Source organism: Monodon monoceros, unplaced genomic scaffold (genome assembly GCF_005190385.1).
Source record: "Monodon monoceros isolate NGI ecotype Baffin Bay Population unplaced genomic scaffold, NGI_Narwhal_1 Super_Scaffold_2, whole genome shotgun sequence".
NCBI lineage: Eukaryota > Metazoa > Chordata > Mammalia > Artiodactyla > Monodontidae > Monodon > Monodon monoceros.
The window spans coordinates 34,252,093-34,266,111 of record NW_021703776.1 but is presented as its reverse complement, the minus strand read 5'-3'; the positions used below and the strand labels follow the sequence as shown (position 1 = coordinate 34,266,111).

Here is a 14,019-nt window from a genome sequence, read left to right as displayed (position 1 = left end):
AGTGAAATACATTTGAATATTTCAGTGTGAGAATAGCAAAACTGGCCTTTTTTCCTGTTTTTTTTTGGTTTGTTTTTGCTTTTTAATTAAAGATATTTTCCCAAGTCAGGCAAACTCCCGTTAATCCTTCACGTTTTAGTTTACGTGTTATTTCCTTCATGAAGCCTTGTTTGGCCAGCTAAATCCAAATTAAATCAATTATGGTCCCTCATAACAAACTGGATTTCTCCCTGAAAGATTGTAATTATTTATTTGGGGGATTGTGTTCAGATGGGCTCTCTGTGTGGGAAGAGATTGTGTTTTCTCTTCTCTCTAACCCTAGCACATAGGTATATGGCTAGCCCAAGGAGGGTACTCAGTGTATGTACTTACTGTATAATAAACAAGTGAATATCCGAATGAAATGAGAGTAAATAGACATGAATTACATGCAGCTACACACAGAAAAGATTACTGGTGCATTAAGTGAAATTTGGGAGTAACACTTATATTTTTTTAATTCAAAAAAATGTTCATTGAAAGTAATTTGGTAAATTTGGAAAACTGTAAAGGAGAATCACCTATTATTCTGTCATTCAGAGGTAACCATAAGTAAAATATACATTTATTTATTCCAGTATTTTTTCCTCTTCCTATGTGCCTCTCTTTAACAGAGTAAAGAAAAGTTATATGTGTGTTTGTGTTCACGTCTGTGTGCACGTGTATATCTGTAAATACGTATATGTGTGCGTATGTGATTGTGTGTGTCTATGTATATGTGTATGTGCATGTGTTTATGTGTGTGTTTTAACACCTCTCAGAGTAACTAATGTTACCACCTGTATCAGAATGGAGAGATTAATTTCATTTGGGTAGATAATCAGGTTTTGAAGTTACTGTCCTCAAATATATGTGCTTGAAATTTCTCCTGAAAAATTCCTCCAAAATTTGTTTCTCTAATTCTCACTGACGATGATAAAATAGCTATCTTTTTTATTTAGGAGATTAAATGGACTTGGTCACATATATATTATAACATTTATTAACCTAAGTTATAGCATATATTTTTAAAGTATATATTAATATACATTAGTTATACATATATGTATATATATATATATATTTTAATTAAAAAAATTGTTTTGGCTTTTCCATGCCTGAGAAAGTCATCCTATTACCTTCATACACACTTGGGCACAGACTTATTGGGGCACGCTTTTTGTCTGGAAATGTGGTTAAATGCTCAAGTATTTGACATTCAAGAGGAGAAGTCTGAGGTTAGCACTGAGGAGAATTCAGAGGCCATCTTAGTATGTGTTCCTTTGTGGGCAGCTTGTTCATTCTTTTCTGGTGCCTCATAGTATATTTTCTTTATCCTGTTAATCCAGAAAACAAAAAAACAAAACCAAAAAAAAAGACCCCAAATTGTCTTTATGATGAGCATTTGCAGTTACATACTCATGTACATTGACTCTTTCTATTTATGGAAAAATTCTTCAGTAATTCCAGTTATTCAGTTAAATCTGATTTCTTCCTCGAGAACAGTCTTTTTGTTCAGTTGTCTATTCTCTGACCTCCATACTCTCTGTAAATCTCTAAGTTTTTATTTAATGGCACTTTTCTGGTTTTCTGAAATGTGAATTCCTTTTTTGTTCTCCAGTGTAGATTTTGATTTTGCCACTATGTATTTAGTTTTCTTGCCATCCTCATTTACCTTATTCATCTTTCTTTTTACTCGTTAATTTAGCTTGATTTCTCCTTTTAGCTGTTGGCTCCTATTTTATAGGATCAGTGTCTTTTGACGTTTGAGGATCTCAAAAAGTTTCTAAAATCTAATTTTTGTTCCTATAGTAAATCAAATTCACTGAGCTAAGTAGTAGGAATGATGTTTCCTTTACAGTTTCTGTAGCATATTCTCATAGGCCCAGTTTTTGTTTTTTTTGTTTTTTATTTTCTTCTGCTCACTCAATCTTTTAAAAACAATTTTTTTTTGAAGCATAGTTGATTTACAATTTGGTGTTAATTTCTGCTGTAGAGCAAAGTGATTCACATGTATATTTTCTGACTTTCCTTTCATTATAGTTTATTATAAGATATTGAATGTAGTTTTCTGTGCTATACAGTAGGACCTTGTTGTTTATCTATTTTATATATAGTAGTTTGTATCTACTAATCCCAAACGCCTAATTTATCCCTCCCCCCACATTTCCCTTTTGGTAATCATAAGTTTGTTTTCTATGTCTGTGAGTCTGTTTCTGTTTTGTAAATAAGCTCATTTGTATCATTTTTTAGATTCCACATATAAGTGATATCATGAGAAATTTGTCTTTCTCTGACTTCAGTTAGTATGATAATCACTAGGTCTATCCATGTTGCTACAAATGGCATTTCATTCTTTTTTATGGCTGAGTAATATTCCATTGTGCATATATACACTACAACTTCTTTCTCCATTCATCTGGTGATGGACGTTTAGGTTGCTGCCATGTCTTCGCTCTTGTAAATAGTGCTGCTATGAACATTGGGGTGCATATATCTTTTGGAATTAAAGTTTTATCCAGATATATGCCCAGGAGTGGGATTGCTGGATTGTATGGTAACTCTATTTTTAGTTTTTTGAGGAACCTCCATACTGTTCTCTATAGGGGCTGCACCAATTTACATTCCCACCAGTAGCGTAGGAGAGTTCCCTTTTCTGCACACCCTCTCCAGCATTTATTATTTGTAGACCTTTTGATGATGGGCAGTCTGTGACCGGTGTGAGATAGATAGTTACCTCATTGTAGTTTTGATTTGCATTTCTCTAATAATTAGTGATGTGGAGCATCTTTTCATGTGCTTTTTGGCTATCTGGTGTGTCTTCTCTGGAGAAATGTCTCTTTAGATCTTCCACTCATTTTTTGATTTGGTTGTTTGTCTTTCTGATATTGAGTTGCATGAGCTGTTTGTATATTTTGGAGATTAATCCCTTGTTGGTCACTTCACTTGCCAATATTTTATCCCATTCTGTGGTTTATCTTTTCGTTCAGTTTATGATTTCCTTTGCTGGGCTCACTTATTCTTGAAAGCTTGAATGTAGAGTGATCTTTCTAGATATTTGCCAGTAAATACGTAGTGAATTGTTTGACTTCACTTTTTGCCAACTTACATACTGGTTGAATCTCCTTCTCGGTTATATAGTTGAATGGCAACACTTAATCTAGTTCCCAGGTTCTAACAGACTTGCATATAGTGTTAGTTGGAAGCCCTAGGATGGAATTTCTTCCCCCCAGTTCCCTTTTAGCTGCTGATACGATGATTTACATAAACGAACAAATCTGAGTCTTAGAAAATGCTCCTTATGTACTCAGAGGCAGAATTTAGCAAGTTTTAAACAATTATTTTTGCATATTTCATTTGCCTGCTCGACAAATCAAGTTTAACACATAATTAAAAATTGTACTATCTGGAGGGAACTTACCTCAACATAATAAAGGCCATATATGACAAACCCATAGTCAACATCGTTCTCAGTGGTGAAAAACTGAAACCATTTGCTCTAAGATCAGGAACAAGACAAGGTTGTCCACTGTCACCACTGTTATTCAACATAGTTTTGGAAGTTTTAGCCACAACAATCAGAGAAGAAAAAGAAATAAAAGGAATCCAAACTGGAAAAGAAGAAGTAAAGCTGTCGCTGTTTGCAGATGACATGATACTATACATAGAGAATCCTAAATATGCTACCAGAAAACTACTAGAGCTAATCAATGAATTTAGTAAAGTAGCAGTATACAAAATTAATGCACAGAAATCTCTTGCATTCTTATACACTAATGATGAAAAATCTGAAAGAGAAATTAAGGAAACACTCCCATTTACCACTGCAACAAAAAGAATAAAATACCTAGGAATAAACCTACCTAAGGAGACAAAAGACCTGTATGCAGAAAACTGTAAGACACTGATGAAACAAATTAAAGATGATACAAACAGCTGGAGAGATATACCATGTTCTTGGATTGGAAGAATCAAAATTGTGAAAATGACTCTACTACCCAAAGCAATCTACAGATTCAGTGCAATCCCTATGAAACAACCAATGGCATTTTTCACAGAACTAGAACAAAAAATTCACAATCTGTATGGAAACACAAAAGACTCTGAATAGCCAAAGCAATCTTGAGAAAGAAAAATGGAGCTGGAGGAATCAGGCTCCCAGACTTCAGACTATACTACAGAGCTACAGTAATCAAGACGGTATGGTACTGGCACAAAAACAGAAATATAGATCAATGGAACAGGATAGAAAGCCCAGAGATAAACCCACGCACATATGGTCACCTTATCTTTGATAAAGGAGGCAAGAATATACAATGGAGAAAAGACAGCCTGTTCAAAAAGTGGTGCCGGGAAAACTGGACAGCTACATGTAAAAGAATGAAATTAGAACACTCCCCAACACCATACACAAAAATAAACTCAAAATGGATTAAAGACCTAAATGTAAGGCCAGACACTATAAAACTCTTAGAGGAAAACATAGGCAGAATGCTCTATGACATAAATCACAGCAAGATCCTTTTTGACCCACCTCCTAGACAAATGGAAATAAACATAAACAAATGGGACCTAATGAAACTTCAAAGCTTTTGCACAGCAAAGGAAACCATAAGCAATATGAAAAGACAACCCTCAGAATGGGAGAAATTATTTGCACATGAAGCAACTGACAAAGCATTAACCTCCCAAGTTTACAAACAGCTCATGCAGCTCAATGTAAAAAAAAAACAAACCACTCAATCCAAAATTGGGCAGAAGACCTAAATAGACCTTTCTCCAAAGATATACTGATCGCCAGCAGACACATGAAAGGATGCTCAACATCACTGATCATCAGAGAAATGCAAATCAAAACTACAATGAGGTATCACCTCACACCAGTCAGAATGACCATCATCAGAAATCTACAAACGATAAATGCTGGAGAGGGTGTGGAGAAAAGGGAACCCTCTTGCACTGTTGGTGGGAATGTAAATTGATATAGCCACTATGGAGAACAGTATGGAGGTTCCTTAAACTAAAAATAGAACTAACATACGACCTAGCAATCCCACTACTGGGCATATACCCTGAGAAAACCATAATTCAAAGAGTCATGTACCACAATGTTCATTGCAGCTCTATTTACAATAGCCAGGACATGGAAGCAACCTAAGTGTCCATCGACAGATGAATGGATAAAGAAGATGTTGCACGTATATACAATGCAATGTTACTCAGCCATAAAAAGAAACGAAATTGAGTTATTTGTAGTGAGGTGGATGGACCTAGAGTCTGTCATACGGAGTGAAGTAAGTCAGAAGGAGAAAAACAAATATCATATGCTAACACATATATATGGAATCAAAAAAAAAAAAGTTAGGAAGAACCTAGGGGCAGGACAGCAATAAAGATGCAGATGTAGAGAATGGACCTGAGGACACAGGGAAGGGGAAGGGGAAGCTGGGACGAAGTGAGAGAGTGATATGGACATACATACACTACCAAATGTAAAATCGATAGCTAGTGGGAAGCAGCCGCATAGCACTGGGAGACCAGCTCGGTGCTTTGTGACCACCTAGAGGGATGGGATAGGGAGGGTGGGAGGGAGGGAGACGCAAGAGGGAGGAGAAATGGGGATATATGTATATGTATAGCTGATTCACTTTGTTATAAAGCAGAAACTAACACACCATTGTAAAGCAATTATACTCCAATAAAGATATTAAAAAAAATTTTGTACTATCTGGTACTTTGTTTTAGGTGTTCCTGTTAATAGATATTATAACAAATAATTCAGGTATTAGAATGTAAAGAGTATAGTAGAAATAGGAAAAATTAGGCAAGATAAACCTCATGGATAGGTTAGAATTATGGTTAGAAAGTATAACAGCTGCTGTGGGTATGATTTAGAGGTTATTAGAAATGACCCTTACTTCAGGATAGCTCCTTGTATCCATTTTAGTAATTCTACCAATTGCAGGCCATTTTTTACAGATTTGTTTTTTTATTTTTAAAAGGTCATCTTTGACCTCCCCACCCTGTATTTTTGTTTCTTCCTTACCATACAGATTCTTTAAAAAAACATGTCATAAAAGTATATTCGTAAGTACCTCACCTTTACTGCTAGATCATAAGTTAAATGTAATAAAATGAAGTTGCTGGTGCCTGGATCATTGTGAGCATTCAGTGATTGTTTACTGAACCTGCATCTTTTAGGAAAGATACTATGTTATATATATTTGTGTTGTGCTTGGTTCAGTTCTTTGGCCCTGAAAAGTGTTTAATATGTGTTGTTGAGCAAATCCTTAGGAAGGTATGAAACCTCAGGCTTTAACCAGAAAAGCAATATGAAGCTGAATGTTAAGAACTTGTGATCAGGATCAGGAGTTTTAGGTCTAAAGATTCTAGACTCAACTTTCCTAATAGACCAAGGTGGACTCAGCCTCGCAATCATATAAGATTGGGCATAAACCTGAAGATATGAATGGCTTCTGTGGCTAAATAATGACTTAACTACACGCAATGATTAAGGAAAGGGAAAGATGCTGCACTTTGTGCTTCCTCATTTAATAAAACTGAAAGCCAGAGAAAGCACAAAGTCCAAGCTTATCTAAAAAAACATATCAAAAAATTTTAAGAGTTTCTTTGGTAGAAAATAAACTACTAGAGTTTAAAATTCAGGTAAAGGCTTTATGTTAAGACTCCTTTGTGTATTTTCTCAAAACCTAGTTTTAACTCTTGTCCCATTGATTGAGAGAGATTGATCCATTGGCTTATGTTGTAAGTGGTAACCAGTGAGGCAGAAAGGGTCAAAGAAAAGTAGCATTCCATATGAATCCCAAAGAGAAGATCAGGCTTGTTTCTCACCCTATAAGTTTTTGTTACTGGAAAAAAAAAAAAAAAAAAAGGAAAAAAGAGAGAGGAAAAGAATGGAGATGAAGGATGAGGTTAAGTCTCACCTTGCAGTGTACCTGTTAACACCTCATTGCTAGGTCATTAAGATGAGTAAGTGGAGGTTTGGGGTTCCAGACTTTATTTATTTTCCCTTAAATTCAAATGTCTTTCCAGGAGTTCCTGGACTTTGTATTATAATCTCCAGATACTTGGCAATAAATTTCAGCTACCATAACCTGTTTAATAAATTTTTTTTGGCAGTGGCTTATGGAGAAAATTTTGTTAAAAGAGGAATGATTACTACGGAGGTGAAGTTAGATATGTCAAGAGATGAAATAGTGAAAAAAATAAGCAACTTAACGATTAGAATCTCTACTCTTAAAGAATATGTTTTCAAAATGAGGGAAATACTGTATTTTATGTTTCCATGTTAATCATTAATATATCCATCATGCAGTGCAAAACTGTGGTTGAAAATATGTTAAACAGTTCCTTTTATGTAGTAGCAACTCATAAATAAATACTTGCTATATATCTGAACTGTGGAGACATGTCTTATATATCATTGTATTTTAAAAAATAAATTATTTATTTTTGGCTGCATTGGGTCTTTGTTGCTGTGCGAGGGCTTTCTCTAGTTGCGGCGAGGGGGGGCTACTCTTCGTTGTGGTGCACGGCGGTCTTCTCATTGTGGTGGCTTCTCTTGTTGCGGAGCACGGGCTCTAGGCGTGCGGACTTAAGTATTTGTGGTACACGGGCTTCAGCATTTGTGGCTCATAGGCTTTAGAGCGGAGGCTCAGTAGTTGTGGCTCACGGGCTTAGTTGCTCCGCGGCATGTGGGATCTTCCCGGATCAGGGTTTGAACCCATGTCCCCTCCATTGGCAGGCGGATTGTTAACCACTGCACAACCAGGGAAGTCCCTATCATTGTATTTTTAATGTTTCTTTTTATGCCTGCTTCCTTTTTTTTTCCTGCCTTCCCTCTTGTCTCCCTTTTGACTTTATTTAAAAATATTTATTCATCTCTTTTTTATGCAAAATGCCATGTAGAAATATAATGAGTAAAATAAATGCCTGTATTAGAGGCACTGGCCAGTTGGAAGATAAGGCAAATAAAATAAAAGGTAGAACATTAAAGAAATAAGGCTATAAAAACTTCAGTAGTCCAATGAGGTCCACCAAGTAGGTTCATCAAGGAGGTCTTTATAATGGAGATATCTGACTTAGTTCTTGCATCAGTTCATTGATTTATGTTTTTCATTCATCAAAAGTACTTTTGAGGATCTACTATATTCCAAGCATGGTTTACAGACACGAAAAGTTCAGAGGTAAACAATACAACTCTAGTCTGTGTTTTCATAGCTCTTACCAGATAGTAAAGAAAATATACAATTAACAATATTATACAACAGTTACAGAATTGTGCTAAATGTTCCGAGGAAGACCTAGAAGAACTAGTAGAGCATACATTAGGAGATCTAATTTAGAGATCCCAGGGAATGCTTTATTGAGGAAGTGACATTAAAACAATTTGGGGGCTTCCCTGGTGCGGCAGTGGTTGGGAGTCCGCCTGCCGATGCAGGGGACACGGGTTCGTGCCCCGGTCCGGGAAGATCCCACATGCCGCGCAGCGGCTGGGCCCGTGAGCCATGGCCGCTGAGCCTGCGCGTCCGGAGCCTGTGCTCCGTAAAACAATTTTGAAGAATGAATAGGTATAAGCCAAATGAAGGCTAGAGTTATGGAGGCAAGAAGGAAGAATTTTGGTCATAGATGGGATAGCATGTATGACGATCCTAAGGCTGGTATGATTTTGAGTCTTTTGAGGAGTGGAAGGTAAACCTTTGTGGGAGAAATAGAGGTCAAGTGAGGGAAGAGTATGAGATGAAGCTGGAGAGGTGGGGAAGGGCCTATGTATGCTGCCTTCAGAAATTTTAACCTCATCTTTGAAGTCACCAAGGGGTTTAAGCAAAGGTGGCTACTGTTAAGTGGCAAATAGCATAGAGTGAAAGTCAGATAGCCAGTTACAAGGCTATCTCAGGAGTTCAGATTAAAGATAATAGCACCTTGGATTTTGTATGGTTTTGGCATTGGAGTTAAGAGAGTGATTCATTATGTATCTTCCAGGGAAAATAGACAATACTTGTTGGTTCGTTGGAGAGGGAGTGTCAAGAGGACTGTAAGATTTCTTATATGAGCAATGGTGGATTATGATATCCTTTACTGAAATGAGGAACAGTGTGTGAAGTTTAAGATTATGAGCTCAAATCTATGATAGTCTCACTTTATGAAAACAAATGCAGATTTTGGAGGGGCACTTTAGACAAGTGTGCAAGTGTACTGATCAGAAGGGAGATCAGCACTGAAGATGAAAATGTGAGAGTTAGGGGCACAAGGAGGGATTTCGAAGCCATCGTGTCGATGTTACGCATCAAGAGGGTATCATGCTGAGTGAAACACGGCAGACAGAGAAAGACAAATACCCTATAATCTAAAATCTGTATGTTTAGATCTGGAATCTAAGAAACAAAACAAAATGAAAACAGACTCAAATGTGTAGTTGCCAGAGGGAAGGGGGTTGGAGAGTTGGGCCAAATAGGTGAAGGGGATTAAGAGGTACAAACCTCCAGTTATAAGTAAGCCACAGGGGTGTAATACACAGCATAAAGGATATGGTCAAAAATATTGTAATAACTTTGTATGGGGACAGATGGTTACTAGACTTATTGTGGTGATCATTTTGTAATGTATGCAAATGTCGAATCACTATGTAGTACACCTTAAACTAACATAATATTGTATGTCAGCTATATTTCAATTAATAGAAAATAGTGGATGTTATTTGGACCAACAAAATATTTTTTCCTAAACATAATTTTTGCCACATGGTTCCAAATACACATGTCATTCTGCTGCATGATTTTAATACAGTCAGGGACAAGTATTTTCCCCTCTTGAGTAACAGGGACAAGTATTTTTCCCTCTTGAGTAACATTCCTCTAACACAATAATGTAAGGGAGAGTAAAATGCATTAATTGAACCTACTTTTTAACACTAATTGCTTGTATACTATCTGTTCTTGAATAGATATTTAGAAATTTCTTATGATGGATTCTTCTGCCCTCACTCCATGCCCCCAGAGAATGTATTTTGATGGTAATTTATTGGAATATTTGATTGGTTAAATAATGTCTTATGTCAGGCAATTTTGTAAATAACATGTTCCCCCCCGCAAGGAATCGGGTTAAGGGTGGGAACGTTTTTATAGTAATTATTATCTAATTTGTTGCTTTAAAGAGCCCTATTTTATATATCCCTAATAGTTCATTTCATCAAATGTTTATAAAATCTTCCCCATCAAAGGGTCTAACTGAAATATGAAATGTGTTAACTCATGATAATTTAAAAGCAGAGTTTGTTAAGTATCTATGTGATCTCTACTAAAGGTATTGCAGCTGACTTACTCGTTTTTTAAAAGAAACACTTCAGCGTTCCACAATCTAAATTATAGATTTTATTTTATTATAAAATAAGAAGCTCTTTCTGCATAACTTTGAAGAAATTGATAAGCAGAATAGGCAAGCAGTTGGAAACTCTTCCAGTTTATTACAGATGTCACATGATCTAAAGTAAGGCTAGATTACTCTTGAAATAAATTCACAATTTAAAGAGTCAGCTCATTTTGTGGCTTCACTGATAAAATTGAAACCTCTACTGAATTGAATTATCTGTCTAAAAAATGCTTCATAATGATTTAAGATACTGGTAAAATTACAGTATTGTTTTAAACCTGAAATTTCTTAAGTATCACCATCTTTATTACTTTACTATTAAGTAAGCTAGGGTCTGAGTACTGGTTAATCCATGAGTTGACTTCTTTGCATATATATCCAGATCCATAGAGCTAAATAGCTCTGTGTGCTTCCTGGGAATTTGTGGATATGTATTATTTCTCCATTTGTAAATTTATTTGGAAAAGAATGCCTTTTTTGGAGCAATCATGTTGTCATGTAACTTGTATCATTCCTTTGTATCATTACTCATCTTGTGCTGTGTTTTCTTTGTCCTGAAGGAATTGCCTATGATCCTCTGATGCTGAAACACCAGTGCATTTGTGGCAATTCCACCACCCACCCGGAGCACGCTGGACGCATACAGAGCATCTGGTCACGGCTGCAAGAAACTGGGTTGCTAAATAAATGTGAGGTAATCCTGAATTGGCCACACTCTTTTACCTACTTAAATAAATCATGTAAAGAGGCCAGTGTTCAATTGGGTAGGTGTAGAAAAATGTTAACTGTGTAGTACAAACACCATGATTGATGAACCATCCTAGACCTTAGTAGCATAGAACTTATAACCTGACACTGGGCTGGGCACACAGTGGGTACTCAGTCTGTGTTGATGGACTGAGCAGCTGCCTGACGTATGTGCTATTACTGCAGCGTTTTTCTGTACACACGGTAGTATTCTAGGTATCATTTATTGAGTTAATTTTCTGAGAAACTCTTCGCAAACTGTTAAGTGCTCAGTAGTTGTTATTTCTTGTTATAAGCGATACTCTGAACTAACATATATGCCGATTTTGCCTCGTGGAAATGAATAGTTTTAAAAGATTAACTGTCTTCTTACCAAGAAAAGTCCCTTCTTTTTATTGATGTTTAGATTCATTTCTGTAGATTCTTGGTGAGTCTCATTTTTTATTTAGAAAAATTAGTTTCTTTAGGCTTTCAAAAGTTAAAAGTAAAAATGTTATCAGGTCAAAAAGACTCCCATTGTCAAATCTGCAAAATATATAACAACCAGCAGTTGTTTGATTTAGTTGCTGTAAATGTCCAAAGTTGCTTAAGATCCAGTAACAGTCTATATTTGAGTCTGAAACTTTTTTAGAAGAAAAATATCCCCCATGTGTTTTCTTACATTACCTTAACATTTATTGATCAAAAGCACTTTTTCTTGGGTCTATATTCTGTTCCAGATGTGTTCTAGGGACTAGAATTATGGAATTTCACAGGGCAAACATGGTCCGTATTCTTATAGACTGATAATTTAAAATGTTGCGGAACATATTTGGTTCTGTTATCCTTCTTTATAGAGCAATGAAGGGAATCTAACTAGTTCTTACCAGTTTGGGAAAAAAGTAAATGGATAATATTGATATTTTGACCATAGTTATGTCAGAAGGAAACTAATACTTTGAAACCATAGTAAATTCACTGTACTTTGATAAAATGAAGACAACCTTTTGTGACTCCTTTTGAGTTAATTGAATTAACTGATTTTGACAATCGAAAATGTAGTCAATAAAATTCTATTCAAAGCCAATTTACTTTAAAGTGAACCTGTAAAATATTTCAGTTGAAATAGACATGCCAAAGCAGACAGACTATTTCTTAGAGTCGGTGCACTTGCCTCTATTTGATAGCAGGAGTTAATTCAGTCTGATCTTTCTTCTCTGCAAAGTACTAAAAGTAACTGACTTTTAAAGATGCAAACTCATTCATTCGTTGTGTTCATTTCTAAGGATAAATTATTTTCTTTATTGATTTTCTCTTTTGAAGATGAATTGTCTGTCTCATCTTACAAGGGAATTAAATGGTTATTTTCTTTACATCAAAATATAGATAATGTCGATGGGTCATTCAGCAGTTGGGATTGTAAATGAATACGTCAGAGCAGTGTATACAGACTTAGTTCCACAAGTTTTATTATGTGTTGATAATAGAATTATCAAATGTTTTTCATATGTGGAGTTCTGCTTTTGATTAAATGTATCCTTTACCTAGAAACCCCAAAGTGACAGAATTTCAGCTAGATTTATTTCTCTGGTTCTTTCCTGAGTGAAAGTCTATTATTCATATTTTTCCAGTAGCATCCATATTATATGGCAGAAGGCTTTCATACTCTTTGGTAAATTTTAGAGTTATCTTCAAGGTTTTCATGATTTTGATCATGCAGTTTGGAAGCCAAACCACTCTATTGTCTGCACAATCCTATATGGAGCCGGTAAAGTAAACCATCAAGGAGACTTACTTGTGGTAGACTAGCCTTAATGGATATTTATTCATGAGAGTGTTCCTGTCTCACCTTCACATCTACTATAGATGTTTTCTAGCTTGGCTATCTCTCTTTACTTTTGCAAGCTGAGGCATTGCTGTTTACATTTTTTTCACTTTCAAGTCTTTGTTATATCCTGAAGCCCTGCCCCAACTGCTCCAAATTAGCAGTGCCTGATCACAGCCTGAAATGCATTGTTAGTTTGTGATATCCCTTAAATCTGTTACCTGGAGGAACACTATTTATGAAAGGAGCAAAGTGCAGAAGTAAATGGAATGTAATATGGTTCACACTGGTCTTAAAATTTAAAAGTCTATTATCCCTTTGTGATCAGTCTTCTTCTTCTGTTCCTGGTATATCACATTATTTTAGTCTTGTATTATTTGAAACCATGAAATTCAGTTTATACAACAGCACTGCTGATGTGACATCAGACCCAGGATGAAATGTTAGAAGAACAGTGGGCACCCCACAGTTGAGTGAGAATGAGTGAGTCTATTCCAGTCCAGTCAGCAAAGACGAGTCTCTCTAGCAAACAATCACACAATTAACAAATAATGCACTTGAAAGCCCAGATTGGCAGGTTGGCTCTTAATGAAGACCAACCACAAAGGTCTGATCCAAAACTTTAAAAGTGCAAACAGAACACTCTTTTTCCTAACATAGTTTAAGAACAGTTCAGCAGGTGTTTGCTTTCCTAAGTGATGGAATTGTTGCCCATAATATTTATTTGCTCTTGTGTTATCAAAACATCTATGACTTATGCTGACCTAATCCAAAACATGCCATAGAATTTCACTGGGACAGGAGGTAAGGAGTCTCAATTCTGCTGGCGTACAGAGAAAAAAATGCTTTCCTCAGCCAATGGAGTAGTCAGTGTTGCAATTAAACAATGATTATGATAGAAAAGATGGCAATTTTAAAACGCTGAAAGGGCTTCTTTGTTTTTAAACAATAGTCTGATCCACAAATCAAACTTAGGTATCGTTTCAATTCATTTATCAATGTAGAAAATTAATCAAAATGGATTCCTTCAAAGGTTATTGTTCAGTGTTAGAGTTGACCTT

At 35.8% G+C, this 14,019-nt stretch overlaps 1 protein-coding gene across 1 annotated transcript in view; it reads left to right on the top strand.

Moving 5' to 3' along the window:
• HDAC9 (histone deacetylase 9) overlaps positions 1-14,019 on the top strand; it is an 804,896-nt gene that overhangs the window by 482,710 nt on the left and 308,167 nt on the right. Inside the window, exon 14 of the mRNA XM_029233513.1 lies at positions 10,968-11,101. Within this exon, the coding sequence (XP_029089346.1) occupies positions 10,968-11,101 (134 nt within the window). The remainder of the gene's footprint in view (positions 1-10,967; positions 11,102-14,019) is intronic.